The sequence below is a fragment of the Brachypodium distachyon genome, chromosome 2, assembly GCF_000005505.3.
Source record: "Brachypodium distachyon strain Bd21 chromosome 2, Brachypodium_distachyon_v3.0, whole genome shotgun sequence".
Lineage (NCBI taxonomy): Eukaryota > Viridiplantae > Streptophyta > Magnoliopsida > Poales > Poaceae > Brachypodium > Brachypodium distachyon.
In genome coordinates this window covers 4,379,051-4,406,796 of record NC_016132.3, presented here as the reverse complement: position 1 = coordinate 4,406,796, position 27,746 = coordinate 4,379,051, and the positions used below count along the sequence as shown (strand labels likewise).

The 27,746-nt window shown below is 45.7% G+C and overlaps 2 protein-coding genes across 2 annotated transcripts; both read right to left on the bottom strand.

Annotated features, from left to right (window-relative positions):
* Positions 1–857: 857 nt before the first annotated feature.
* On the bottom strand, positions 858–11,332 carry LOC100835515 (protein FAR1-RELATED SEQUENCE 9). The gene is made up of 3 exons (XM_010234701.1): positions 11,056–11,332; positions 2,836–3,258; positions 858–1,798 (listed from the first exon to the last, which is right to left on the bottom strand). Exons 1-3 carry the CDS (start codon positions 11,330–11,332, stop codon positions 858–860), a joined length of 1,641 nt encoding a protein of 546 aa, XP_010233003.1.
* Positions 11,333–17,011: 5,679 nt separating this feature from the next.
* LOC100835201 (monothiol glutaredoxin-S2) lies at positions 17,012–17,884 on the bottom strand. The gene has a single exon (XM_010232278.2). It carries the CDS (start codon positions 17,758–17,760, stop codon positions 17,395–17,397), a length of 366 nt encoding a protein of 121 aa, XP_010230580.1. The 5' UTR covers positions 17,761–17,884; the 3' UTR covers positions 17,012–17,394.
* Positions 17,885–27,746: the final 9,862 nt, after the last annotated feature.

Sequence of the window (27,746 nt, the reverse complement as noted above, 5' to 3'; positions counted from 1 at the left end):
TCGAGGATTATGAACTTGTACTCATATATGTCATAAAATAGGATAACATGTATGTTTTTCCCAACCTGAAACTTGTGGATCAACACATGTTATTTATCCAAGCTAGTTGTGCCCTTCTTTTAACCTTCTTTTTTTTAATCTATTTTGCAGCATTGACTGTGGATTTTTTATGCTAAAATATCTTGAATTGTGGGATGGTACAAGGACGCCAGCAATCACACCAAGCCAGATTTCAGCTCTAAGGTAGGTTCTAACATCCATGTGGTTGACGAGTGCTCGCTATAAAACCAAGGAGTGGCAGGTTACTTTGTTCCGAAACAGCTTATGAAGGTAAAACATTCAGTGCGTACAGTATATTTTTTTCTAGGCCATACAAAAACATCGGAATATTATACGAAAGTCCAACATGATAAACTCAACATCCTTACAATATAACTAGGTAACCACAGACATATAATGCGATGAATATGGTTAAATTTCTAGTGAGGGTATGACAACTGAAAACCAGTCCGGTAACTCAAAAAGTGATAGCACGGTAACTAAAATAACAGTTTCCGGGTAACTAGAGTTTTGGAGCCTGCTAACTTCTCTACTGAAACAAAAATCAACCATCCACATTTACCATTGTGTTTCCTGTTGGACCCCCTATTGTGGACCCTTTTGCAGCCCTGCTGTTGCTCTTGCCTGGCGCCTCTTTGCATTTCCCTGCATCATGTCCTGGTTTTGAACAGATGCTACACTTTCTTGGCCTTTTAGGTTTTGCTAGGTCCATAGGCCGGGGACTGGAATCTTTTTTCTTGCGGACGACCTTTTGTTGTTGACATTTTAGGGTTCAGAATCCCCTTGTGTTTGATGCCTCAGATTCCCCACCCACACGTTGCACTGAAGTTAGAGGAGTTGGATGGAGCATTTGGGCTGTCCACCGTAGCTGATTTTGCAGCTTTTCTCTTCTCTCTCTTCCTACAGGCAGCAAGCGCAACCCCCAGGTCCTTCAAATATTGTGCCACTATCCGGTTTTCATCATCTGACATGCATGCTTGTTTCGATAAATCTTTGAATTTCGAGTTGAGGGTGGCATATCGCATTTTTCTTTTCGACTCTTCCGGCATCGCCTTGTTTTCTGATTGGGGTTGAGCATCTGGTTGTATTAGGTCAGCATCTTCATCCCACGTCCACCTTTCCAATATGTATCTATCTGGGATCATGTGAACGCCAATCTGCATCATCACTCTCATTACGTGGCAGCAAACCATGCCATCTCGATAATATTTGCAGCACTCACATATGAAAATGCCTTCACTTTTACAGGCCTCCACGTGAAAGCTTCTTTCATCATATTTGCCCACTCTCCCCCGTAACGATGTAAGCATGTGTCTATTCCCTCCAACATGCTCATAGTCATACGATGTAGTTTCCCTCACCTCATGCTGGAATCTCAAGAACAAATTGTGCGTGTATATCTTGTGCATTTGCCTTTCAACCGGGTGGTACCCCCACAAATCCTGGTCTTTAGTAGCAGTTTCAGCCTCTTCCTTGTTCTCAGCACTCATTATTTTCTCTTGTATTGATGTGTATTGTCTTGCGAATTCTGTCAATGAGTTCTGCGGGTTAACGTACTTCTTGTGGACAGCATTGAACCCCTCGCTGCGCTGGGTAGATTGCAAAAAGGGATAGAAATCATGCATGTAGTAAGCTAGTACCCAGCATGCCCTGTTTTCCCAAAGCTCCTGAAGGTGATCATTGTCTTCCATTTCGTAATTCTGGAGCATCGCCACCCACTTCCCCTCAAATTCTGCCACTGTTTACAGAGGGAAAACATATGCAAATCATAAGAACTTTTAGGTGCTAGGGTTTGTGATAACTTGTGCACAAGGGTTATGGTAATAGCATAACAAAACACCAGGTAACTTTACATGCCGTGGGTGGATAACTTGTAGAATTTTGCATTGATCACTGTATAATCCACAAACTAGTAACTTCTGTGTGGCTGGTAACTACTACCAAGGACATGTGTAACATAGTATGGCTACAACAGAGGAGAGACATTACCCGTGTAACTGTTATCCACGCAGTCTTTGAAGGCTTCATGGAGCTCCTCTTCATCTGCCATCAAGCTGCCTATTTTCTCTTAGGCTTTTTTCATGATGTGCCAACAGCAATTCCTGTGTCTAGTGGTTGGGAACACCTCTTCAACGCCTGCTCTCATTGCAAAATCTTGGTCCGTGATCATGTTCTTTGGTGCGAGCCCACCCATAGCTTCAAGGAATGTACGGAATAACCACACAAAGCTCTCTGTGAGTTCATTACGCAAGAAACCACAACCAAATTGCATGGACTGTCCCTGATTATTTATGCCTATGAAAGGAGCACATGGCATTTTGTACTTGTTGGTAAGATATGTCGTGTCGAATGATATGCAATCATTGAACCGAGCGTATGCTCTCCGGGAAGCTCTATCCACCCAGAAAATATTCTCCACCCGAAGATCTTCGTCCAGCTTGATTTTCCAAAAGTAGTCAGCATCCATAGCTTTCAGCTCCCCAAAGTATGCAAGCGTATCTTGAATGTCGGTGTGGCGGTGTTCTAGCCGAAATGAGGCCCTTAGATTTGCAATATGTTTAGCGATATACGTGATAGCTTCAAACGAACCATAAAACGAGGCCATTAGTTGCATTTGACGGCTCGTTTCCACATTGCAGCCGTGCAATAGCCTCACAAAGTCTTTTTCTTCCTGTGGTATGTGTCGATGGGCGTTGAGGAATTTAGTTAGCGACGGCTTCTTCAGAAGCGGGTGGTTGTGGCTGTCCTGAAATTCTGCCACAACCCACCACTCACCTGTGCATCTCAGGTACATGTGCGCCTTGCAATCGGTCCTTGTTGTCCTACTTCTTTTCCTTTTCTTCACAATGCTTCTAATATTCTCTGTTTTCTCATCCTCTACCTTCTCCAACCGTGGTTTCCCTGCCCTAGTACACACCACCATTACCCTGCTTATTCTTCCATCTACAAGCTTCTTACTGTACTCTCTCCTTATCCCAAACCCTTTCCTCAGCGCAAACACACTATAGTGCTCATAAGCGGCATCGAAGCTATCAAATTTCATATGCACGGACGGGGGTTGCAGGGTTGAGTGTGCTTTTGCATTTGTGTTGACACCATCGTCATCATTCTGTTCCGATTCCGGTGTTGCTGGTTCATTTACTCTACGAAGATCAGCACTTGATGTTCTTGTATATGCACTAGCATGTCCAAGAATCCCTATAGGTGTGGAAAAAAATTAACCCCTGGTTTTTACAGTTGTGGCAACTATTTACTGCAGAGATGGTAATTTTTCATTCACAGAGTGGTCACTGCTATACCTAATACATGGTAACTTCAAGCAACACACAAAAGTGGAATATTTTTTGATTTTACAAACAAAATTGCTACCTCTGTTTTCGTAAGTTCTACTAAGCTTCCATGGCAAGAAGCACAATAGGGGGAACATTTTTTTTTTGCATTTTCGCCTACGTGCATGAATACAAGATACAGGACAGAAAATAATGGAAGCCCTCCCATTATTTTCTTGTATTTATGCATAAATGCAAGATACAAGATACAAGACAGAAAATATAAGTTTCCAGGGTTCAAATTTCTATGGTAACAGGTTACTACATCAGTTGGTAATTTATGAATTCATATAATGGTGACTCTTACACTTAATACATGGTAAATTCAAGCAAGACACAAAAATGGAGCCCATTGCCATCTAACAACTTGCTAGTTCCGTTTGGCAAGTTCTACCAGCTGCCATGGTAATTTGCACACATAGGGAACATTTCCGTGTAATTTGGCCTATGCACATGCATGCAAGATACAAGACATGATGCATTTTCCTTTGGACTTTACCTGCATTAACCACTTCGGGTGTAACTTGTTGCAGTATTTTCTTAGCGTCACGAGGTTCTTCTACAATAGAATCTGGCACTGTCCTCTTACTACCCCCTGAGAGCCCTTGTGTGGAATCACTGTTGGATTCAATTTTGTACAACCTGCCACAAGATCATGAATTATAAATGCCATTTCTTGATGCAACAGCAGGGTTTTCTAAACAAAGGAATTGGGTTTCTCATTTTCTGCAGGTGACGAGCTGGCATGTTTTTTGGTGCTGATAATTGCAAGGACCGTTGCAAGATTTGCTAAGCACTCATGATGATCAGGAGAGCGCATCACTAGTTGGTAACACAACAGCAGGCTTTTCAGGACACTTTGTTGGTAACTCATGATGATCGGGGGGGGGGGGGGGGGGGGGGGAGGGGGTGGATCACTTGTGTATGACATATATTGCTAACTCCTAAATCGATTGTAACTCTTCACAAAGAAATGAAACAACATGATGCTTGTAGATCCACTAACTATTCGTAAAGAAACAAAACAGTAGTGTGTTCACCTGTTTCCTTGTCCACTGGCATGTCGGAAATTATGGATATATCCACCTCGAAATTCTTTGTGCATCATCCATGTTGCATCTTGAATCGAGGGATGGGCCGGGATCATCTTCTGTGTTTTCCTAGAGAAACACGAGTTACGTGTTACTGTTTTCCCCATAGATTAGTGCTTAATTTCCTATGTGATGAGTTTTCCAGTACGTACCTGATAACTCCATCTTGCACAGCCTGTTAATTCTGAATTTATCTTGATGGCAACTCCAAATACCAGCTTGTTTCTTGAAGTGGGGCAGCTATCGGATGATTTTGGCAGCCTGTCGATGTGAGCACGATGGATTCAGTAACATGATTTCCCACAGGGAGAAGCAGTTTTTTCACACAACAGAAACACAAACCTGGTACTTTGCTTCCAATCTCTTCACTGTGTCCAACCAATTTTCCCCCCAAATTTGACAACTGCTCCATGGCGTTGCCCTTCTTCTACATGGTTCTGTTGGTAATTGGCTTGATCAGGGGTGGTAATTCTTCTACTCCTCTCATCCAACTCTCTTCTTCCATGGCGTTGCCCTTCCGCGTGGAGAAGCGCTCTGTTCTGATCGGGGTTCTTGCTTCTTCAGATCTAGCTTCGTTGGGCCCACCTTTTCTTTCCCCCTAAGTTGGTTAGTGCTGGCAGCCGGCTCCTGGTAATAACTCAGGCATAGGAACCAGGTCGGGGTCAGGGTCGGTTCAGGCTCGCCTCGCGCGCCGCCGCGCGCTCGGGCTTGCGTCCACGCCAGGTCAGGGTCGGGGTCGGTTCGGGCTCGCGTCCGCGCCAGGTCAGGGTCGCGTCCTGTTCGGGCTCGCCTTGCGCGCCGCCGTGCGCTTGGGCTCGCGCGCCATGGCAGGAAGCGGTCGGTATGTATGGTAACTGCCATACGGCTGCCGTATAGTCAAGTCCTACTCTGTATATATTCCAAAAAAAAATTTATACTCTGTATATATATATTTTTGTCCTGGAGTGCTCTCATGCTGCGAGTGGAGGTGGGACCCGCCCTGCCTTGCCTACAGGAGTGCATAGGAAGCTCTAGAGGGGTCGCCTCGTTTTCCACTCCGTTCAAACACGCCCTTCCTTCTCGTCGACAGAGGCGGAGAGGTGTCCAGCGCTGACGAGGAGTACGCGCCGTCAAGCCCACGAAGTCACCGATGGAGGTAATCTTGCTCCACATGCTCCTCTGCCTCATCTATTTTGATTCCTACCTTGTTTTAGCTTGGTTCTGGCCGGCGTTAGATCCGCTAGCATGTTGCGTTTTGTGGAGCTATGGTGGGGGGCCAAGGTACCAAGCTTCTAAACCAAGTGAAGTCTTTGCAGCATGGACGGTGGCCACCGGCGACGACGCTGCCATAGTTGTGCGCTTTTGGTTGATAAAGTTCTTGCCTTTCTTTAGCCTGAATGGTGGCCACCGGCGACGACGCTGCCATAGTTGTGCGCTTTTGGTTGATAAAGTTCTTGCCTTTCTTTAGCCTGAATGGGAGTCGTTGGAGATCTCCTTGGGTTTGGAGATCGGTCTAGAGACTGGGGCGTGTTTTCATCCTGGGCAATTGCCCTCCTAGTTTTGTGGGCTTGTTTATGTGTTTGGTTCGGCCAAAAAATATCTAATTTTTTGGGGCGAGCTAGCCTTCGCGGGCTCCTCCGGCGGCAAGTACACGGGAAAAACTAACCCCAAACAAATTTCCAGACATTGACTTCCCCATTCTTGATTCTCTTTCGTTGAAGGGAAATTTCCAGTGGTTCTTCTTCTATTTGGACAAACTACAAACAAATTTCATTACATAGTGGGCGAATTGAAGTCAGCAATTCAAGCATGCAGCGGGCTTCCGGTGTGTTTGGTTTGAGCCCAAGCCAATCCCACCAAAAGTTGGCTAAATGTTTTGGTTGCTCATGTTTTGGCAAGAAAAAAGAACTAGGGTTGTTCTAAGGAGCATGAGCAGCACATATTGGTTGCCATCCAAACAAGAGCCAAATTTGTGTTTTGGTCGCCATCCAAACACATCCTAATATTCCTGCACCACACGCCAAAACTGCAAAACTGCACCATTGTGGTCTCTGATTAGTGCTCCCCATCCTCCAACTTCCGTTTCAGCAAAGTATGCATCATAAATTTTGGTTTTTTGTTTGTACCAGCTGGAGGATGCCATCTTTGTGGGTTCCTGTTAATTCTCTCCTATTCCTTAAAAGAAGTTTGATAGTAATCATTAGTTTATTTCATTATGATATAAAATAAATTGATCAATGCTTCGGGATTTATCTTCTTTCTACATCTTGTTTCTTTCAGTCCACCATTGCCATAGCAACACTATCACCTTGAATTTTTGTTAGCTGGGCTAGGCTAGCTATAGAGCCACTTCATGAAGGAATCAAACTTTTTGGCAAGCTTCAGAATTGTTCTGATTTTTTGGTTGTCAGTTTGTTTCCTTTCTGAACTTTGTAGTGTTCTGATGGTTGTGATAACAGAAATTGGGGGTGACCCATTTCTCAAAATAAAAAAGCATGTCGTGTTTTCCTTTAGATATTTTCCAACCACAGGGATATATTGTAATTTTGTTATTTTGTGCAGACTAATTGATTTGTTAGATTTGAATTGTACTTAGATCCATGCTAAGCACCACATATCCTCAAAAGTAATCATATTTACCTTATAAAGACTCATCTCTTGCTCAATTCCCCCCTCAAGAACTGAACCTTTTCTTTGATTTGATATGCAGCGCAATGCACCCCTGACCCCGAAAGAAAAGGTAGACTCCGATCTAAATAGTACTTTTGTTCATCCTGTTCTTACTTTTGATTGCAAACCCATGCCTGTTTTCTGCTTCTATGTTAGGTTGCCGTCAAGTTTGTCCAATCTTTGACCAAGGATCTTGTCAGTTCGGGCCTCGCTATCCACACTTTGGGTTGCATGCTTGTGTTTCAGTCTAAATCGATAGGCGAGCTTCAAAAGTATGCCTTCGTGTGTGCATCGCTCTTTTACTTCATCGTGTCTATCAACACTGCTGCGATGGCAAATGCAATTGAGAATAACAGTTTATGGCTAGAGGCATCCTTTATTATGGCCTGGCCGCAAACTGTGTTTATCATCTGTTACGGCACAGTGTTGACAAATCTGCTGGCAGTTAACTATGATGAGAACGTTTGGGGCTTAGCTGCTTGTGCTGTAGTGGTGTTCACGTTCCTGTGGATCAAACTTCTGGGTCATCCCAAGGTATATAATGCTCCTACTATGATGGCAATTAGCCCCCTTTGTGTGTCTCTTGCAAATAAAATTTATTTGTGTATCTAACTTGTCAATTTCAATGTGTAGATTCTGTGTCCCATTTACAATTTCTATGACTTCCACTATGCAAGAGGAGGAATTCCTCCCCCAAGGGATGAGGATTAGAAGGGTGAATCGTCTATCTCATCTTATAAAAGGTTAATAGTTGTTTCCACTTATTAATATTCGTTGTCAATTGTTTTTAATTTCTCGCCTCAGTTAAAATATGACTTGTTTTCATTTGTCTTTTCTGTTCATGAACTTCCAAATCTCTTTATTTCCATCATTTCATTTCAAATTCTGATATAAACATTTCTTGGTTTGGAGAACATTTCAAACGCAGGAACCGAACCATGTAAACAATATCACCATGAACAGAATAGCAAATTTTGCATCAACATAATCACCTATACATTTCATACAGAGCTAGCTTCCATCCGATCTTCTTCCAGATTTAAAGCTTAGAAAGAAGCAAATCAGAGCGCCTTTTCACTTTCTCCACACCTGTTGTGCACTCCCTGGATGCTCTCTGTGGAGTTTCATATACCAGTGCGTTTCCAATCAAATGATGCCACACAGGTGTTCCCTCCGTGGGCTTTCCATTCGCAACCTGTGACCAGTTAACACACACATGATTTAGACTAGCTTTGTGTGCAAAGTTAGCAACTTATAAGTTACAGGTGGTTCTCTATCACATTTCTTACCGATAGATTTGGAGGAATTAATGTAAATCCTCAACTAATTTGGGTGCTCAATCTGAAGCCACTCAGATAAGAGCTATTGAGGATGCTCTAAACCGCTACCAAGCCCCAAAGCAACATCCTCATTGATATGTGCAAGACATCCCTGCAGAGTGGCATGTTGGAAATACTAATCCCCAAATTTCCAATGCCCAACTGACATATTGACAACTAGGAAAGCATGTTAAAGAAATAAGGAGCTAAATATAATACTCCATTTTCTTTTCAGATAGGAGTAGGCCAGGACCAGACTTCATGCATCCAGTATAAACCCTGGGTCTTTGACCTCCTTGTAAATACTTGTAAATATTTTGTTTTTTAATTTATTCACTGTCGGAGCCTCTCCTACAGTTTTCTCTCAAAAAAAAGTATAAACCCTGGGCCTCGAGACATGTTTGGATAAAATCTGTCAAACAACCACTGAAGAAGTGCAGATGTAAAAGTTTCATGTTAGGAATATGTAATTGGCACCTTAGGAAACAAGATTTAAGTATCAAAAGAGAAACTAAATAATAAATAAGAGCTGTAGAAGTAAATGTGGAAACCGCACATTTACAATTTTTTGACCCCAATCTTAAAAGTCATATATTCAAATTTGAGCTTACCTATATTTACATACACATCGTCATCAACTTTTACTTAGAAGTCAGCATCCTTCAAAGCAACAACCGTAGCAAATGTATGCCTTGTTTTTTTCTAGATAATTCAAGGTACCCTCCAACATGGCCAAAGCATGACATGTGTGTCATCCATGCTGTGCAAGCAGAAGGGATTTTGTATTTGGCAAATCAGGAGTGTGGTCCGAAACAGCTAGTGTGTACCAATCACATTAATCATGTGTTTTCACAGTTACTTAAAACTGCATAGTCGAGTACCACTAGTTCAAGTTCTGACTTCAGCACAAAACCTTGTTTGCTTTTATACATCTGTTGCCAAATTGGCGTTCAAGTTTTTTTAACAACAATGATGCGGCTCCAAGCAGTTGACAGTTGAATTTCATCAAGAAACTCTACAAACTGTTGGCAATATAGCTCCAATATTGGGCTGGAAGCACTATGTACTGTGTTAAACTGCATTGTATCCTTGTTTGCTAGTTTGTCATATCATTAGTTCATCACCAGAAAATCAAAACAAGTAGTCTCAAGCCAAGCCTATTAGTAACCTTATATTGCATTACTCATGTCTTCATGATTACTTCAAATTGCACAGGGAAGTACCAAACATTCATGTAGATCAACAGAAAATGGAAAGAAGGTACTCCACCTAGATATTACAATTCAAGTGGTAAACATTGCATAGTCAGTAGGCGATAGGGTGCAGGTTATAGTTGTTTGTAACAAAGATAAAGTGAATCATACCAGCCTCATGAAGTCTCCCTGTTTCCTACCCACTGCTGCAATTGCTCTGACTACAATTCTATCTGAAATAACACTGCAAACAACCAGTTATCACAACCAATTGGAATTATCCGTACAATAATTTTGCATATGCCGAGGCCCAAATATGAGACAAGCACAGGTTAAAAGATAAACAAAACAAATTATGACATAATAGAAATTATGCTTACAATTTTTTTCTTATCCATGAAAAGGGATGCAAGCGGGAGGGAGCCGCCGTTTACCCCGTAACCCATCCTCTAACAAAAAACCCATTAACATTTTCGCGAGTGGCCCCTATATCCCGCATGGGCTCAACTGGGACAACAAATGTCAGAAAAATACCATCCTGTATGATCTGTTAAGGGCATCTCCAAAGGGACCTCCCTTTCTTCCCCGTCTATCCATTTGGGGGATTTAGATAAGTAATGTAATCCATAGGACCCTCAGACCCTCCCCATTTGCCCAAATTTGTCTGCCCTCCCCGTTTATTTCCCAAATTTGAGGGTGGAATGAAGGATCAAATTTTGTCCGCCACGTCATTACTTTTCTCCCATCACATTTCCATGGACGCACCATGTGCACAGCACGTACGCCTTGACGCAGTGTTGTGCATGCACCAAACACACTAAACATAAAAATAGTTCAATCTCAATCACTCACCTGCACACGAAAAAAAAACTTCTTACCCAGATCGACACGTATGTGTAGCTGCCGGCAGAGATGCTCACGCTCGTCACTGCAGAATCAGGAAACTGACTATTGTGTGCCATTGCTGATCTGCAGTAACTAATCAGGGTATTAAATCTAATCGGATCGAATTACGGGTACGTTGCTTTAGAAAATGACTCTAATGCTAAGTGATACAGCAAGTTTTACATTTAACTTGCCTTGAATGAACTCTATTAGCTTCTGATGATGAGAAAATTAACTCTCTATTAGCTTCTAATGCTATTTTTGATGCCTGGATGCCCCCAACATCCTTACCTGCAGCACCCCTCTGAACTTCTTTTATCTCTCTATGAAAATCAACCGTTTTCAAATGGCCTTTTCTACTGTTCCTAATACTCCATTAGACTTAACGGAGTATTAGGGATGGGCATTCTGGACTTTGCACATATCCTGGCTACGTGCCTACGTCATCAATCTTCTCCAAGCCGACGCCCCGCCCTCCTTGCCGCACGCAGCCCGCTAGCATCCTCGAAGGGAGCCGCCGTCGACCTACCGCCGACCTCCTCGAAGCGCGCGCCGCCTCCGTCACGCGGCCGTCGGCCTCCTCGAAGCGTGCCGCCACCGGTCTCCTTGTGGCGCACCACCGCCTCCGTCGCGTGGCCTCCGGCCATCTCAAAGCCCGCCGCCGCCGGCTTCCTTGCTGCGCGCGGCCGCCGGTCTCCTTGCGGCGCACCACCGCCTCCGTCGCGCGGCCTCCGGCCATCTCGAAGCCCGCCGCCGCCAGCTTCCTTGCCGCGCACCACCGCCTCCGTCGCACGGCCTCCGGCCATCTCGAAGCCCGCCGCCGCCGGCTTCCTTGCTGCGCACGGCCGCCTCCCTCGCCCAGCCGCCGATCTCCTCGAAGCGCACCACCGCCACCGGCCTCGCTCTGGTGAGATCCGGGATGCCGGAGACAGAGAAGAGAATGGGAAAAGTCTCAAAACTGCAGCAAACTTTTTAGACGTATTTTTCAGATATTTTATAAGGTTAGATTACATATTTACCCTTGATTTTTCAATACTCCACTGTACTACTCCATCTATCTAAATTGGAGTATTAAGGAGTATTGGCTAATCTAAGCCCTTAAATTAAAAAAATGAACGGCTTATATTAATTTAGGGGTACCGAAGAAGAGCTCTTTCAAATAGGACAGTATTTGAAGCACTGAAAAAATTTGCAGGCTTCTGCAAGGAAACAATTCATCATAACACCATACAAGCGATCCTTTCATTAATCATAACCGAAACTGGCACGAGTTTTGTAAAATCATATTAAAAAAGTGCAAGGACTGATTGCTGAAGGGAGTAGAATAAAAATCGTGGTTGGGAAGGTTACTATAGCAAAAGCCATTGAAATTAATATTTTATATATCGGAATAATTCGTTTTGTTATTAATGGGAAATGATGGCTAAACTGTAACAGATAGTAGGGGCTGTGACGGCACATGATGTCAATGACACTGCGAGTTTTGCTTTTATATTTGGGTTCTCATTTGATAAAAAATAGTTAAGAAATTCACCCATCTCTGCCTTTATAATTGACTACTAGAAGTCCTGAGACAAGAGTATAGCTTGTGTCATTATGTATATCCAGCAAGCTTTGATATCTGAAATTGACACCTTTGTGCAGCCAAGATATGTGCAAATTTCTGCAATTCCAGTTTCTCTAATTTCTGTAATTGTTGTCAAAACCATGCAAATTTCTGTATTGTTGTGAAAAGCATGCAAACATCTGTAATTGTTATCGAGATACATATATTAATTTTCGCAAGGTGAGACACCAAAATGTGACATTCAGGGGTTGAACCCTGGTGGGCATACCTCGCTGGGCTGACCACCTGAGCTCAGCTCGGGTCTCTACCTGATACCATTGTTTACTTCATGAACTAACTGTTCACTCCATTAACTAGCATTGTTTACTCCATGTTTGAATTACATGTTTGATTATGAACTACCAAATTGGTACGTGGAATTTAGCTGACTCTGCCATGTAGGCATGTACTGCTACCATGCACTCGTGACATTAACTAGAGATACATGTATGCTAGTTCATTTACTGCATGTTAGAGTTTCTATCTCAGATGCTTAATGTGAATGTAATTATGTGCAGCTTCATTTCAGCGGCAAGAACAAGATATGCAAGAGAAGTTAATGCTTTTAGTTCTTGAAGTTATGGACTATAATGGACCCATGTTTTATACTGGCTTATATTTCTTAATTATGGACTGTAATACATTTACATCTCTAGCTATCGACTGCAATGCATTTACATGGACTATATGAAGCCTAGGATTATCGACTTTGTGGCTTGATGTATGGCCTGTTATGGACTGTAATAGCGTTTTATACTGGCTTATATATATTTCCTAATTATGGACTTTAATAGCTTCTTTATGGCTTATATTTCCTGCATATACCTAGAATGTAGGATTGTTTTATGTGTTTGTTATGGTTGCTGGATGTGATATCTATGTTGCTTCTTTTATGCTTGCTGGAGATAAGTTGCTGCTTTTTTTTCTATATCTTGGGAGTATTTTCTGAGCTTTGCGGGATATAAGAGGACTGAAACTGGTGAGCCCACAATCGATTATGTCCCGCTAGGATTGTTTTATGGGCTTTGCGGGATACAAGAGGTTCTGTTCTCACTTCGTGGTTGCTGTGATGTTCAGCACTGCACGTAGTAGTATCTGGCATCATCATTTAGCAAGTAACTCGGAGGCCGTGACTCCGGGGCTATCTAGCCCCATCGTTCTGACCACACATTTGTCTTTCTTTCTCTCTCTCGCTTTTTGCCAGACACCCACTCTTTTCTGCAAATTATATGAATTGTATCTTATCAGTTTAAGTACATTATGGTACATGGCATGTACCTTATCTGTTTTTAATTACATCGTGTACTTAAATTTATGAGATGAATAGCAAGGATGTTATCCGGCTACTATTCAAGACATGTAAAAAGCGTCAGGAAGTGCTCTGCTCAACAAGGACAGTCATCGCCATCCAGAGGCTGGGCAATTTCTGTTGTTTCAGTCTTCTCCACAGCCATTGCGAGTACAGGGATCGTTGTAAAACGTCTAGATGTACATGCTGCCGGAGGTACGTATGGAACAAAGACTGTTCCCGACAATTGAAAAAAAAAATGCATCGTACTGTTAATTTTACGTCGGATATACAGTATGATGTCTGAAGATCGTGAGATCTACTGGTAAATATATTTTTGAAGTGTCTTGATTTGACGCTGTATTTTGTTGATATTTCTTTGCTACTCCCTCCGTCCCGAATTAAGTGTCGTGGTTTGATCAAACTTTAAAAAAATCAAGTCATAAAAGTTACATGTCCTGCATTTTATAACATCAAGAGCACTTAAATTTGAAACATGATACTGAAATTATAACCTAGGAACATGAAGTTACTTCTGACGTACTTGGCCTCCGCGCCATGGGTATGTAATACTGAAATTATAACCTAGGAACATGAAGTTATTTCTGACATACGTGGCCTCCGCGCCATGGGCATGTACAATGACATACTCCTCTTTATCCGACTCTTCAAAACGAGGTTAGCATATTAGAACAGATGGAACCGTATACAACATGAAGAACATCAACGCGAACCGCAGGTCCATGAGTACGAGATTGATATTAAGCCGTACAAGCGGTGACAGAATGATGAGCTGCAATTCGAACAATGTTAAGTCAATTAATTAATTGAAACGTCCATGAATAAAATGAGCTACGGAGTAATTGATTTGCGAAATTTGATCTCAAGAAGCACTCAGAACACTTGCCTGCATGATGCACTTGCACAGAACATTCCTAGTGACACCGGATTTCGTGGCCATATCATGTGGTTTTTCCGTCTTGCCAACGTCGCTGACTTTCTTGAGATGTTCGATAGTCCACGATTCCAGCATCGTGGTTAATAAATTGGCTTTCCCCTTTCAGGGCCTGTGCCGAGATTTCAGGGGCTCAGGACGAAAAGTAGAATCTAAAACCTTGATATATATATATATATATAAGCATTAAAATTATGATAAATGCATAGGAATTTTTGTCAATAAGCCGTTAATGTTTTAAACATTATGGAATGATGTTCTCTATGATTCTATAAACTCATTTACTCATTTTATTTTTTGCTTCTTACTATCTTTTTCAGACGGCATGACAATCCTGAAATTTTAACTAACATGACAATCGTGAAATTTTAACCAACAATTATAAACAACATGACAATTGAAACCTAACTAAAACTAACACAAACACACAAAACTACAAAGTACTGGACCAACTAATTAACTTCTTACCGATTATCTTATCGTCTCGTCCGACGGATCTGGCTCCCGGGTCGTTAAGGCAACTCGGCGTTGTCGCTGTCTGCGGTCTGCCCTTATCCGCGTGGCGTCTGAAGGCTAGAATCCGCCGTCCGCCGCGGCGACGTTATTTTAAGTCTGCCAAAAAATTTGCCGATCTGCGCAGTTGCGCCTCCAGTGCGCACGCGATTAAGCGATTTCCTGATTTGTCTCTCGAGTGATCGAGTCTCTGTACTCTCGTGCACCCGGCGCCTCGGGCACGCATCCTATATAGGCACATCTCCCGACTCTCTTTCCCGAGTTCAAGTCCAGTTCGAGAAGGTTATGAAGCCCATGTGCGGTCCGGTAAGTACTTGGACAGGCGTAGTACAGATATAAACCTAACGGCCCCTTCTGGTTTCGTGGGCCCGCGGCGGCCGCCCCGCTCGCCCCTCCCAATGGGCTGGGCCTGCTCCGTTTAGGACAACAAGCTTCTTCTTTTTTCTTTTTCTTTTTTGCGGGTGAACAAGCTTCTTCTTTTTTGAACTCGCGTATAGTACGTACAACAAGCTTCCGTTTCTTACGCGCTACCAGAAAAAAAAGAGCTTCCGTTTCTTACGCAACAACTCAGCATACGAGGACTGGGATTAGGCAAGGCACGATGACGGGGCAATATCGGTCTTCGGTTGTTCGTTCGGGGTTCCATATGGCGTTGGTTCACGCAATTCAGAGGTCCAGATTTAGCAGCAATCTCTTGCGAGAGAGCACGTGGTCGAAACCCAGAGCGCTGGCGTCGCGAGTACGTACGGCGGCGGGGTGGCACGGCAGAAATCGGTGGGCGATCCGCTCCGCCCGCGTCGCATCGCATCAGCAGCAGGCTATTCGATCAGAATCGGATCCCGCGACGCAGAATTAGATTAGTAGTACTGTCACACGGGAGCACGTAACAAGTACATGTAGTATTAGATTACTGTACTTTTGCTACAGGTTAGAGAGAACCTCGAAGCCTCGCAGGCCATGCCCATTAAAAACCGGCTCTGCCAACGCTAGCTACGTGCCAAACGAGTTCCACGCTGACACGGTGGCGTTGTCCGCTCAGGACCCCCGCAGAAGATGACAACTAGGCGGAGCCGCGGAGCAACGTTTTTGTTTTCTTCCTTTTCCGAGCTAGCATGGCAATATTTCTCTGGCCGGAGTTTGGTCTGGCCCAACTACTCTACGTCAGCAGCAAGTTAATTTACTTCCGCGGGTTATTCTACGACGAATTTTGTGCAGCGCTAAAATTTACTCCAGACGTTTTTTAGATATAGATACATTCATATTTAGATAAATTTGAATCTTGATATGGGACGGAGGGATTGATATGGGACGGAGGGAGTATTAATCTACGAGCTCAACCAGCCTCTCAGCAAAAAAAAAGAGAAAAGAGATCATCGGCTTAAATTGCCACTGTCTTCTTCTTGGGGCGAAGAGGAGAGCACAGTACTTCTCAGACCTGCTCGTGGCTAATAAATGTGTCTGCAGGTTAAGTAGGAGTAGTAGTAAAAACGGTGTGCACGGGTGAACAGTGTGGGATCGGGTGCAGCTTGTCTCGTTCGCCATAATATGAAATTTCGCGTCGTGTCCATAGTTTATTTCTCTCGCCGGGAATTATGCGGCAGGCACGTGATGTGCCACGGCGCCATGCATCGAATCGGCCCGCCTCCCTAGCCGTGCCGTGCCTTGGATTGTTAGCAACCGCAGATTTTTACTCTACGTCTCTTCCCTCTCTTTCCCTAAACGCGACGCATGGTGAGCCGTCCGGAAATAGACGGTCCAGATCAACCGCACAGATACAAAATACAGTCCTTGATTGATCAATAGTCGCAAGCATTTTGGAAGAGTCTCTCCGTTGCTGTTCAAGTTCCGCCGTACTAAGCGAGCGAGACTGATGGGCATTTAACATTTCGGTCATTATTGCCGGGAAAAGCAGCCATTAGGGTTCTAAGTAAGTGCTGACGTTCCGACCCCATGACCCGCCGCTCCCCACCACGGCGCTTCAATATGTTATCTCCCTGCCGTAGTAGAATAGTCGGCTTCCAACCCCAAGCAAGGATTATACGTCAATCATCCGTGCTAATCGCTAATCAATTTGGCACCAAACAACAAACACATGACAGCATGCGTGATGATGCATCAGGACAAAATAGAAGCAGGACGATTTTAAACAAGTGGCCAAGAGGGATTTGAAACACGAACACAGCTACAAGTTGGAGCTAGCTGGTGTGGAACTAAATACTGGAACAGTTCTAAGTAAAAGTAATAATCACATTTTGGTCCAACCGTTTGTCATAAAGCCCCCCTGTAGTTCCCCCTAGAGACATCCCGAACCCAGAGCCACCCTTTTGGCAGTGGCGGTACAGCTTATTTATCGTGTACGTTTCCTTCTCGCTCCCTCTAAAGTCTGCGAATTACAGAGCACCCTCATGGTTGTTTTTCCATATGTACATAGACGACGGCGGAGAGGAGAAGAGAAGAGAAGCGCGCGCCGGAGGGGAAGAAGAAGAAGAAGAAGCAGCAGCAGCAGCTATGGGTAGGCGGCGATGGCGCCGGCCTCTTGGAGGCGCGGGACGAGGCGGCCGCTGAGGTGGAGCCCCATGAGGCCCTCGAGCCCGCCGACGGGGGCGCCGCCGACGAAGAGCGCCGGCACGCCGGCTGCGCCGCCCTCCGCCGCCGCGAGCTCCTCGGCGGCTCCGTCGAGCTCGACGACGGTGGCGTGCGCGCCGACGGCGGCGAGGAGGCTCCGCATGACGTGCGCCATGTAGCAGCCGCGGCGCGCGAAGACGACGACGGGGATCTCGCGGACCAGCCGCCCGAACCGCGCCGCGGGCGGCTCCTCCTCCCCCGCCGGATCGATCGTCAGCCCCCGCCGCACGCCCGCCACCGCCTGCATGCTTGATTCGGCTCGACTCGGTCGCCTCTTCCGGTAGCTGAGATGAACGAGACGCGTCGCCGGTAGAGGAGAAGATGAAGATCGATCCGGACTTCCGGAGGGAGGTGGGAGAGGGGAGATGTGCGAGAGGTTTTATATATAGCCGGCCGGCGGGCGGGCGGGCTCGGCCCGGCCCCGGGGTGCACATGGGGGAGGTGACGTCAGGCGGACGGTGACGTGGGGAGCGGTGGGGACTGAGGTTGCGTCACGTGGCCGGAGACGGACACGGAGCACGGCGTTAAATTCAGCAACGTCGTCTTCCTCTTTTCCTTCTTGATGAAGGATTTTATTCTGCAGCTACTCCTACTGCAGTAGTACCACCGCGCGGGTGGTGATGCGAATTGCGGGGAAATAATTGACTCCTTGTAGGAGTACTCCGCTTCTATTCTTTGGGAGGTGCAGCAGCGGTACAATTGCAGTTCCAGTCCCAGGTGTGGCTCCACTTTTGTGTTCCCCTCCCCGGCCAGCGTTGTGAATTTGGGCGTAGAGTTAACAAAGCGTTTTCGTGTGAATCTTTTTCCACGTTTTCGTGGGGTAACTACTTTGTCCCGGCGCGAGTAGGATGAGCGGGACAACACGGACCACCCATCGGTCGGAATGGAATTTTCCGGGAGCTAGCGCGCGTCAGTTGAGCACGGAGAAAAAAGATGCCGGCATCGGAACTCGACGGTACGTAGTACGAGAGTGAGTTCGGTCGACTGTCCTCCATGCGAAGACAGTCGAGGCCGACGCCCGCAACAGTGCCACGGGAAATCAGGGCTGGCTTAAAAGGAAAAATCTCGACCGGATCCACGACCCTGGGGCGGCGGTCTACTATTCCGAGAGGCCGAAGGATGGAGCGGGTGACGTCGTCGGTCACGTCGCCTGGGGTTTCAGGTCAGCTAGACCGATCAAGGCGGGGGGCGCGTGGCTCGCCCAGCGGCCGGTGCCGTCGCTGTTCCCCGCGGCCCGGGGGGGCCGTCGCTCGCATAGTGCGCGCACGCAACGTCACTGGCCCATCGAACTGAACCATGGATCGCGCGCGGTTTGGCGCCCAGATCGACGGCACGTAGTACACGGCCCCCCTCCCTTGATCGACGCGCGCCCGGCGCGGACGCCGGGACATCCGGACATGGCTCTGGCTAGTCTTTGCCGAGATCTTCTTTTCTCGTCCTTCCGGGGCGGCGACGGCAGCGGTCGCATCACGTCACGTCCTTGACGTTACGTGCGTACAGATCGACGCCACGACATCACGTTCGGCGGGTAGTGTCGTAGCAGATTGATGGGCCCAAGTGCACGACCCGGGGGCGGGAGGCGCGAGGGTTCAGGTCAAGCGATCGACCGATGACGTACGCACGGCATGCGTACGTGACTACGTAACGTTGGTGTTAGGCCGGCCGGCCGGTTCGCGATGGACTGCAGCTGGATTTTGCGCCGTGAGGTCAGCTCATGCGTAAGGTTTTCCCGTACAGTGATCGGACGAAAGATCCAAAGGGTAAGGTTTTACCTTGCCCGGCTCGGCTCACGCGTACGTAAGTACGTGCTCTGTTCATCGATCGCGTCATGTTTGTATCCGCACATTCGGTGCCTACCGTCCCGTGGAGTATTTCACATCGTGCTGTCGTCTTGGTAAATAAAACAGAAAAAATAGGAGACTGGCCAAACAACGAAATCAGAGCAAACTACGGAGTAGTTAATTCTACCACGAGGGGTTCTTTGTACCACTGTGCACAAAGTATATCGCTTACTTGTTAATCATTTTGTACTTGATTGTTGTACAACTATGTGTTTAGTCACAGGATATTATATTGCAGTACGGGTACAGAGAACTTGCCGTTAACGAGATTGAACTAGGTATGGTGATACCGACGATCAAATCTCGGGCAAGTAATATATCGCGAGACAAAGCGATTTGAATACCGGATTAATTGAATCCTCTACATCGTGGTTCGACCGATGAGATCTTCGTGGAATATGTGGGAACCATTATGGACATCCAGGTCCCGCTATTGGTTATTGATCGCAGAGGTGTCTCGGTCATGTCCACATGTTCTCGAACCCGTAGGGTCACACACTTAACGCTTTATGTCGCTAGGGTTCGATGAGATAATAGATGCTGATATCGAATATTGATTCGGAGTCTTGGATGGGATCCAGACATCACGAGGAGTTTCGGAATGGTCCGAAGATAAAGAATTATATATGGGAAAGCTGTTTCAAGGTTTCGAAAAAGTTTGGGATATTTTCCGGTATCGACCGGGAATGTTCTAGAAGGTTCCGAAAGTTCTTAAAAGGTTCTGAAATGTTCCAGAATATTCTTGAGAATTTAATCGGGCACTATAGTAATTAATTAGAGCAATCTAATTAGTTATCTCCTAATGGGCCTAGGGGCAAGGGGAGGAACAACTCCACCGTACGTCGGAGAGTTCGTGGGGAGGGAGTCCTCCCGGGACTCCTTTTCCCTCCCTTGGCCGGCCCTAGCTCCTTCTTGGAGGAGGGACAAACCCTGGCCACCACCCCCTATATAAATAGAGGTGAGGGGCAGGAGGAGAGGATACACCAAACCCTCAGCTGGATCTTTCTCTCGTAAGCCCCTCTCCTCCTCCTCTATCACGCGCAGCAAAGCCCTGCCCGTAAAGCTCTCCACCATAGTCACCACCACGCCGTCGTGCTGCTGAAATCTCATTGACCTCTTCCCCTCGCTTGCTGGATCAAGAAGGAGGAGACGACGTGAAGCTGAACGTGTGGATACCAAGAAGGTGCCGTCGGTTCTGCACTAAGATTGATCTCATAGAAAGTTCTACTACGCCAACAACGATCCCGTGATCGTAACGTTTTGTGGTCTATGAGAGTATGATGCTCATAATCCCTCTCGTTACTTACATCTAGTAAATATGATTATTGGGTTTATTCCGCACTTCTCGTAGGAAATTTTTTGTTTTAGGTACAACGTCAGAGCCCCTGATATAGCACGCGGGCGAAAAGGTGTGTACATAACCCACGATACTTTTACAGTCCGGTTTTTTGTTTTTTTTTGCCTGTTCCGAGCATATTTTCACACAAACTCAAAATATTTACGGACCTTCTATTAGAGATGCTCTAACTAATCATTCTATTAGAGATGCTCTGACTAATCTTCTGGCGTGACGAGGAGACCTGTCAAATAAGAACTCATAAAACTAGAGCAGAGGTATTTTGTGTCCCGCCTCCCGGAGAGTTCCAGAAAAACTGATCAGCTGATATGGCTCCTCGATGCGAGGAGGATGTCGGCAGTAGAAGCAAAGGTCAGCAACCATGATGCATGGGTACGTTAGTGTCACCGCTTGCTCAGCTTAGCTAGGCAAAGCATTGGGATGCATGCCGGCCACGTCAACCAAAATTCATTGCCTGCACATGCAACAGTATACTAGTATCTTGGAGTATGCGCAATGTTCTAAACAGCAATCACATGCTAATGACGCTAAACAAACATGATGCGATTTGACAGCGCCTTGTCTGTTTCTGCTCGTGCGCCAGTCTCTGCTGGCCTGTCGATGCTCTACACATATACGCGCAGTAAACGCAGTAGCTCGAGCATTCTGAATATCTAATTTACTTCAAGGGAAATTAAAGAAGAAAACCCAGTCGACTGCAAGTCTACGACAGAAACTAACAGGGAAACAACAAGTGTGGGCGTTTCCAGCCGTCCGTGGTGCCCAAGCATGCAGTGGCCCATATGTCCATGGCTAACGCATATGCACACCTCCAAGGGGACTATAATGGCAGTAGTTTTCTTATCGCGTTTTGGTGGGAAAGGGCGCCTTTCGTCGCAGTCGTCGCAGCACTAGCCTAATTAGATAGCTTAAGATTGCAATAATCGACAGGCAGATACGATGGATTGATGGATGGTGCCGTGCGCACGTTTCATGCTCCACGGCTCACCTCAGCTCACCTCAGCTGCCCTGGATGACGGGCTTGAGGCTTTTGTTTTGTTTTGCCACCACTATCAGTGACTGCCAATGCATCTCCGGCAGGAGACGACTCGGAATCTCCTTTTTGGTGACCGGGGTGAATCTTCGCGGAATACACTGACAACTCCATCGACGGTTTACATCGTTCCTTTCTTCATTTCACGGTTGATGTATCAGCAATTTCGCTTCTTTTTTTCCCGGTTCAGGATGTTCTGTCAGAAAGAGCCCAAGGCCGGTGTACCTGGGAACCAATCATGTGGGCTTGGAGTATATAATGCGTGCGTGGGGCATTGCATTATTGAGTTTCTAGATCAGGCCCGCTTCCGTCACCATGCACCGGGGCTACCCACCATCATCATGTCATCACTCGTCATCGTACCCTTTTGATCTCTTTTGAGTACTCATCTGATCATCTCTTTTTGGCGAGCGTCACGCTTCGATTCTTTGTCCCGGGGTGATCGGTAGCCTGCGAGCGCCTCGATCGATATAGCATACCCATTCCCCTGCTGCTGGACGCAAGTCCCAGGCTTTTGTTTTTTGTGCTTTGGGCATCTCCAAGGACACTGTCAGCAACCACACAGCATGTTGTACAAGCAAAATCATGTATGGGTTCTATCCAATTCATGGCAGAAACTACAAGTAAGATATCCAATTCCAAGCTTTGACAGCAACCACGCAGCAAAAAAACGTCATTCATGGGTACCAATTCATGGCAGAAACTACAAGCAAAATCGACGTGCGTAGAACTTATCCTCTTCCTTTCTCATTCAGTTCGCTGGAAGCTAATCGACATACTGTACTCACCATGTGAAACACGATACCAAATGAGAGCTCACATTTCGTTTCTTGAGGGGAAAATGAAAATTGTGAGATCAGAGAGGGGTCGTCGCACAGGTCCTCCTTCAGCGGGCCGGGCCAACAAGGCATCTGGTTGTTTTTGCTTTATATTTTTTAGTTTTATTTTTCGGTGCAAGGTTTCCTTAATCATTTTCGAGTGGTTGCACCCATGCATAGTTTAGAGAATCCAATAGGTCCGCAAGCTACAGTGGGACCTAGTACAGATCGAATGTGACGCTAGTTGATAACTCGCGAGAAATGAAAAGTTTTTTCTTGTAAATAAGTTCAGTTTGGTAATTCCATAAAGACCAACAGACAACACATGCATATAAAAGTTTGTATGTTTAAAAACACATGGACTTTCGAAAGAAATTTTCACATGTATCAGATAAGTTAATGTATTTTTCTAAAAAACAAAAGCAAAGAAAGAATAAATATAGAAAAAATGTGAATTTTTTTAGCAGAAAAAAGTGAAATAAACAAGAAAAGAAAAGGGAGAAACGGCCCAGGGCCAGGAATAGTTACACCGGCCACATCCGCTTCAGGCCGCAATGGACCTGCGCGTCTGACACCCAAGACAACAAAGCCTGTTGGGCAGTATAATTCCCATTTGAATTTCGTTTCATGGGCTGTCCGGCATTTTAAATGGGCGTAAGGCCCATGTACGAATTTGTTTGATCTCTATTTTCGACGTAGAAGACATAACACGTGACAGCTGAGAGCGGAGCTACAGCTGCTCCTACTACTGCTACTAGTAGTCTACTAGGCACTCTCGCGCCTTGCGTACGTTATCTCTTCTTTTTACAGGCGTAGCTTTGCGCAGCTGCCCTTGCGTTTTCGGTCGAGTGTGTACTACGGACTACTCTAATCCAGTGTATCGTATACGATGTGATTTGGGTACGATTTACTTCTGTCGGATCTCCGCTCAAAAAAAGAAAAAGAAAAACTTCTGTCGGATTTTGACGGAGGGACACGTGACGTGGGGCCGACAGCGACGGCATACGCCTCGTACATGATCTACCTCACTCGGTAGTACTGTATCATGTTATGCACTGGAGTACTTGATGGTCGCCGTCGGATCGAAGGATCTCGATTCGTCAGAGTCAAAATAAAGGAAGACGTGAATGCGTGATGTGAGCACATACTGAGCAGCAGCTGTGGACGCAAGCAAAGCAAAGCCAACTTCGTCGCCCCTGAACACTACTAGGCCGATCCTCACCGTCCGATCATCCAGGATGACATGGGAGGCCATCGACCACGGGCGCCAAAGGCCAAGCTGCCAAAGCAGAGGCTACCCGCTACCTTGGAAAAGGACAGGCCCGAAAAACTACAGTTGCGGCGGGGCCAGGTACACTGGGCAAGAATACAGGCACCGGCCGGGGCTTCAGACTTCAAAGGGAATCGAAGAACAAATCCTGGGGCACATGGTGAACTGACGCGGATGTGTGGGACCCGTAGTTCGCCCCAGTGAGATCGTGTGTGTTGACTCTGACTTTGACCTGGCCATTCTCACGGAGGCCTTTAATTTCTGTCTCCCCTGGAGGCCTTGAACTGGAAACAGCATATGTGCTCACCGATTCTGTCTTTTTACGTGGCCGGGTAAGACGTGTTGGACTTCGCTCGTGTACTTGCGCCTTTCGGCCCCGGGTCGTGCGTGACTCGTGAGAATGTTTTGCTGAGAGCAAAATTACCTTTACAGTTTGTTTTGGGCTGTGGTTTAGCAGACTAAATTTTACTCTAGAGATACGTTTCTAAGATCTAATAAAACTAATGAAATCCTAAAAGTCCCTTTCGAGCCAAGCCAACGCGTAGGATTATCAATCGTTGGACCTAATATTTCGGTGATTAAACTTGGATAAAGAGCCATAAAACTCTAAACACATATCACAAACATAGTTTTTTCCGAGAGTACCGCAACCGCGCAACGCAAGTGCACGTTCTTCGCACTATATTTGAAGCAATGATAACGAGTTCAATACGGAGTACTAAAGAAAACTGCACACAAACGTGATTAGAGAACATAACACAATGACCAATCATGAATCATCGTGTCCTGGTTAGCTTCATCGTAGCCGTGCCTCTCATTGGGCTTGTGATAGCTTAATCTGCATCTCCTTAATTTATCCAACATGGCCGTGTCATGGGGACACATGGTCCTCCTTCAACAGGACCACACTAAACTATATAATGCACTAGCAACAACGCAACTGGAAATTAAGCCACGCAACAAAATTAGCAGCTGGAGGGTTCACTTTGCCGAGCCGCCAAACTTCAACAGAACCCTCGACGCAACGTACGTCGAACAAAACACACAAAATTAAGGTGTCCATGTTACGTCACGATCTGTCAAATCTCGATGTGCATGTCTGCTCAATATATGCCGTGGCGTACGTACGTGAGCATCGTGCATGGGCACGGCAGTTGCTTGGCCTGGGTCGTGTTGGCGGCGAGCAGAGGGGGCCTACATGTGATGCGTGAGCAGTGAGCTCCTTAATTTTGGGGAGTTCTTGATATCGCCTGGGTAGGCCCACCAGACAGCGACAGTGGGGAGTCAACCTCGAACCGATCGACGGCGGTGGACGCCTGGCAGCCAAGGGAACCCAAGGAAACAAGTTCTGGATCACGATTGCCCTGAACGAAAAAGTCGTAGTAGATGTCTTTGTACGTGCAGGCTAAAAGAAGACTAACCCGGGGCGGCCAAACCTGGCAGTTTGGTCGATGGATGTCGATCCGTGTTTGGTTGTTTGCAGCGGACACGGTTTGAACGTGTGCCATCCATGAGCCTGCCCATGACGCCCATCGATCATCGTCACTTTGGAAAAGGATGCCATGATTCCAACCGGGAAAAGATGTCGCGGTAATCAATGGGTCACGAGGAAAAACAAATTCCAGAGAATTAATAATAAATGATCGTGAGAAAAATGCTACAAAATTTAGCAGATACGGCTACAGATAAGACACATACTGTACACAGGTACGCACGTACCGACGTACGCAAACACACACATGAGCGTGGCTGCTAGCCAATCACACCTTGGAAACCGACGAAGACGGGATATTGGTTCACAGATTTCGCTATGGATGCAGAGGAGCAATCCCTTTTCCTTTTTTTAAAAACAGTTTTCACTACATTTCATACAATTTTGTATTTTTTTCAAACAGTTTTTTTAAAAACAGTTTTCACTATGGCTCTGCCGCTGTTTAATACAGTATGTTGCACAAGTGTTAACAAAAATAATACCGTATTTCCCAACAAAAATAATATCAGATTTTGTTACATTTTTCTCCTCTTTTTTTTATTGTGAGTACTGTATATTCAAATCCAGGTGGTACGACAGCACCCGGCCTGAAGTATTTGCATCATTAATTTTTGACCCCTCAAACAAAACCTTTCCGAACACACGAAAGAAATTGCTGCCTCGATTTGCCAATTATTGCCAAGGATTCTGAACACATATTGCATCTCGCACGGCACTGCATGGTCTGCACTGCACGGCTGTGGACCAACATCAGCTAGTACACACCCTAGTACCCAAACAAGTTAGGTTCGAGCCGCTCAAGCCAGCTGGCTTATCATTGGTTAGTGCTGGAGATATCTATGCTAGTACAGCTGAAAGGAATCTAAGCAGATATCCAATGCGGGAAGAGGCAGAATAGTGTGTAGATTTAGTTAATCGCGGTTACTAGTAGACGGAAGATAATGGGCCGACCCGTCCGGTAAGCCGTACGCTGCTAGCGGCTCTGCATTGTTTCTGGCAAAACGACGTAGCCGGGGACCGTGCGCTAAAGCTAGTGTCTTTTGTGTCAATAGTTTAGGACCGGCCGACACATGCAACGCCGTGCCCGCGTGCCGACTTCCTTCGAACTCCGGGTTTAGCAGCACAAGTGTGTCGATCCAACATCGGGAACCCAATAGGTTATTCTGTTAGGTAAAGATAACAAAATTAACGCATGTAGACGGTGGATCAATGTCGTGCGTCCAATATGAAAACACAATTTGAAAGGACTTCATATAACCAATATGAAAATCAATTTTATCATTTCCAACCGTAAATGATAGCATTGTTTTTAAGACGTTCACAACGATGTATGACCCGCAAATTGTGAATGTGGCTCCATATCGGGCATTGCTAATTTGCGTGGCCGCCTAGTGTAATCTCCCTCATGGTCGATAATGCCAATGGTTGGGAGACCTCACTTTCTCGCATTTCATTGCTCCAAAAATGCTCCTCCATCACAATTTGATTATGTGTCTCTTCTTCCCACTATCATGAGCTTCGAGAGCTGCTAAAATCAAGCTTTGAAAAAAAGTCGAATTGAATTTCATAAATATGCCTATGAACTTTCACCTATCCAATTCTAACTTTTAACCACAGAAGGGCGTACTTTCAACTTTTTTAACGAATCTTCAGTACATTGAGACAAACTTTGGAAAATCCAAGATAAACTCACCTAAATTTCTGGTAGGCTCCATGTAATGAGTTTATTGTTGGGACGGTTCCGTGGGTGTTTCTGCCCATGATCTAGTTTGTAACTCTGGTCATAGCTAATATATTCTCCTTAGGAGATTCAAAAATAAAATCAGTCAGGCTCTACTACTATATCAACTTGGGGCGGTGGATGGGAGCACGGAGACAACTGAACATTTGCTCTAGGGTGGAACGAAAAAAAAAAGACAAAACGAATGCCATCGCGGTTCCAAACCGGTGGCAAGAAATGACAATGATGGCCAAAGCCCATGAGATGAGTCACCGGTGGTTCAAATCTTGCCTTCTCCGATGGGCTCATGAACCAGTTTGCGTGACTTCGACTGCAAGAAGAAGAACAAACACTGCAAATATACACGGTGTTTATGTGACGGTGCCGGCGGAGGCAGCAAAACATGTGAGGTGCAAAACATGGGCAATGGGTATGTCATGAGAAAAGAGAAAACAACATTGTGAAGATAAATTAGCATGCAAGAAACTGTCTCCAGTTTTCTTCTTTCTTCATGATAAAAAACCTTAAATTACATCTCGTCGAAACAGCTGATATCATCCTGTTGTACGCTTGCAGGCTCATCGGTCAAAGAGGGTAGAAAAAATGGGGGATTCGATCATTTGCACGGGTCAACCGTGCACTGTTAGAACTATTTGCATTAACACACAAATCAGAGGGCCAGCTCGCCAGATCGTCCTCCAC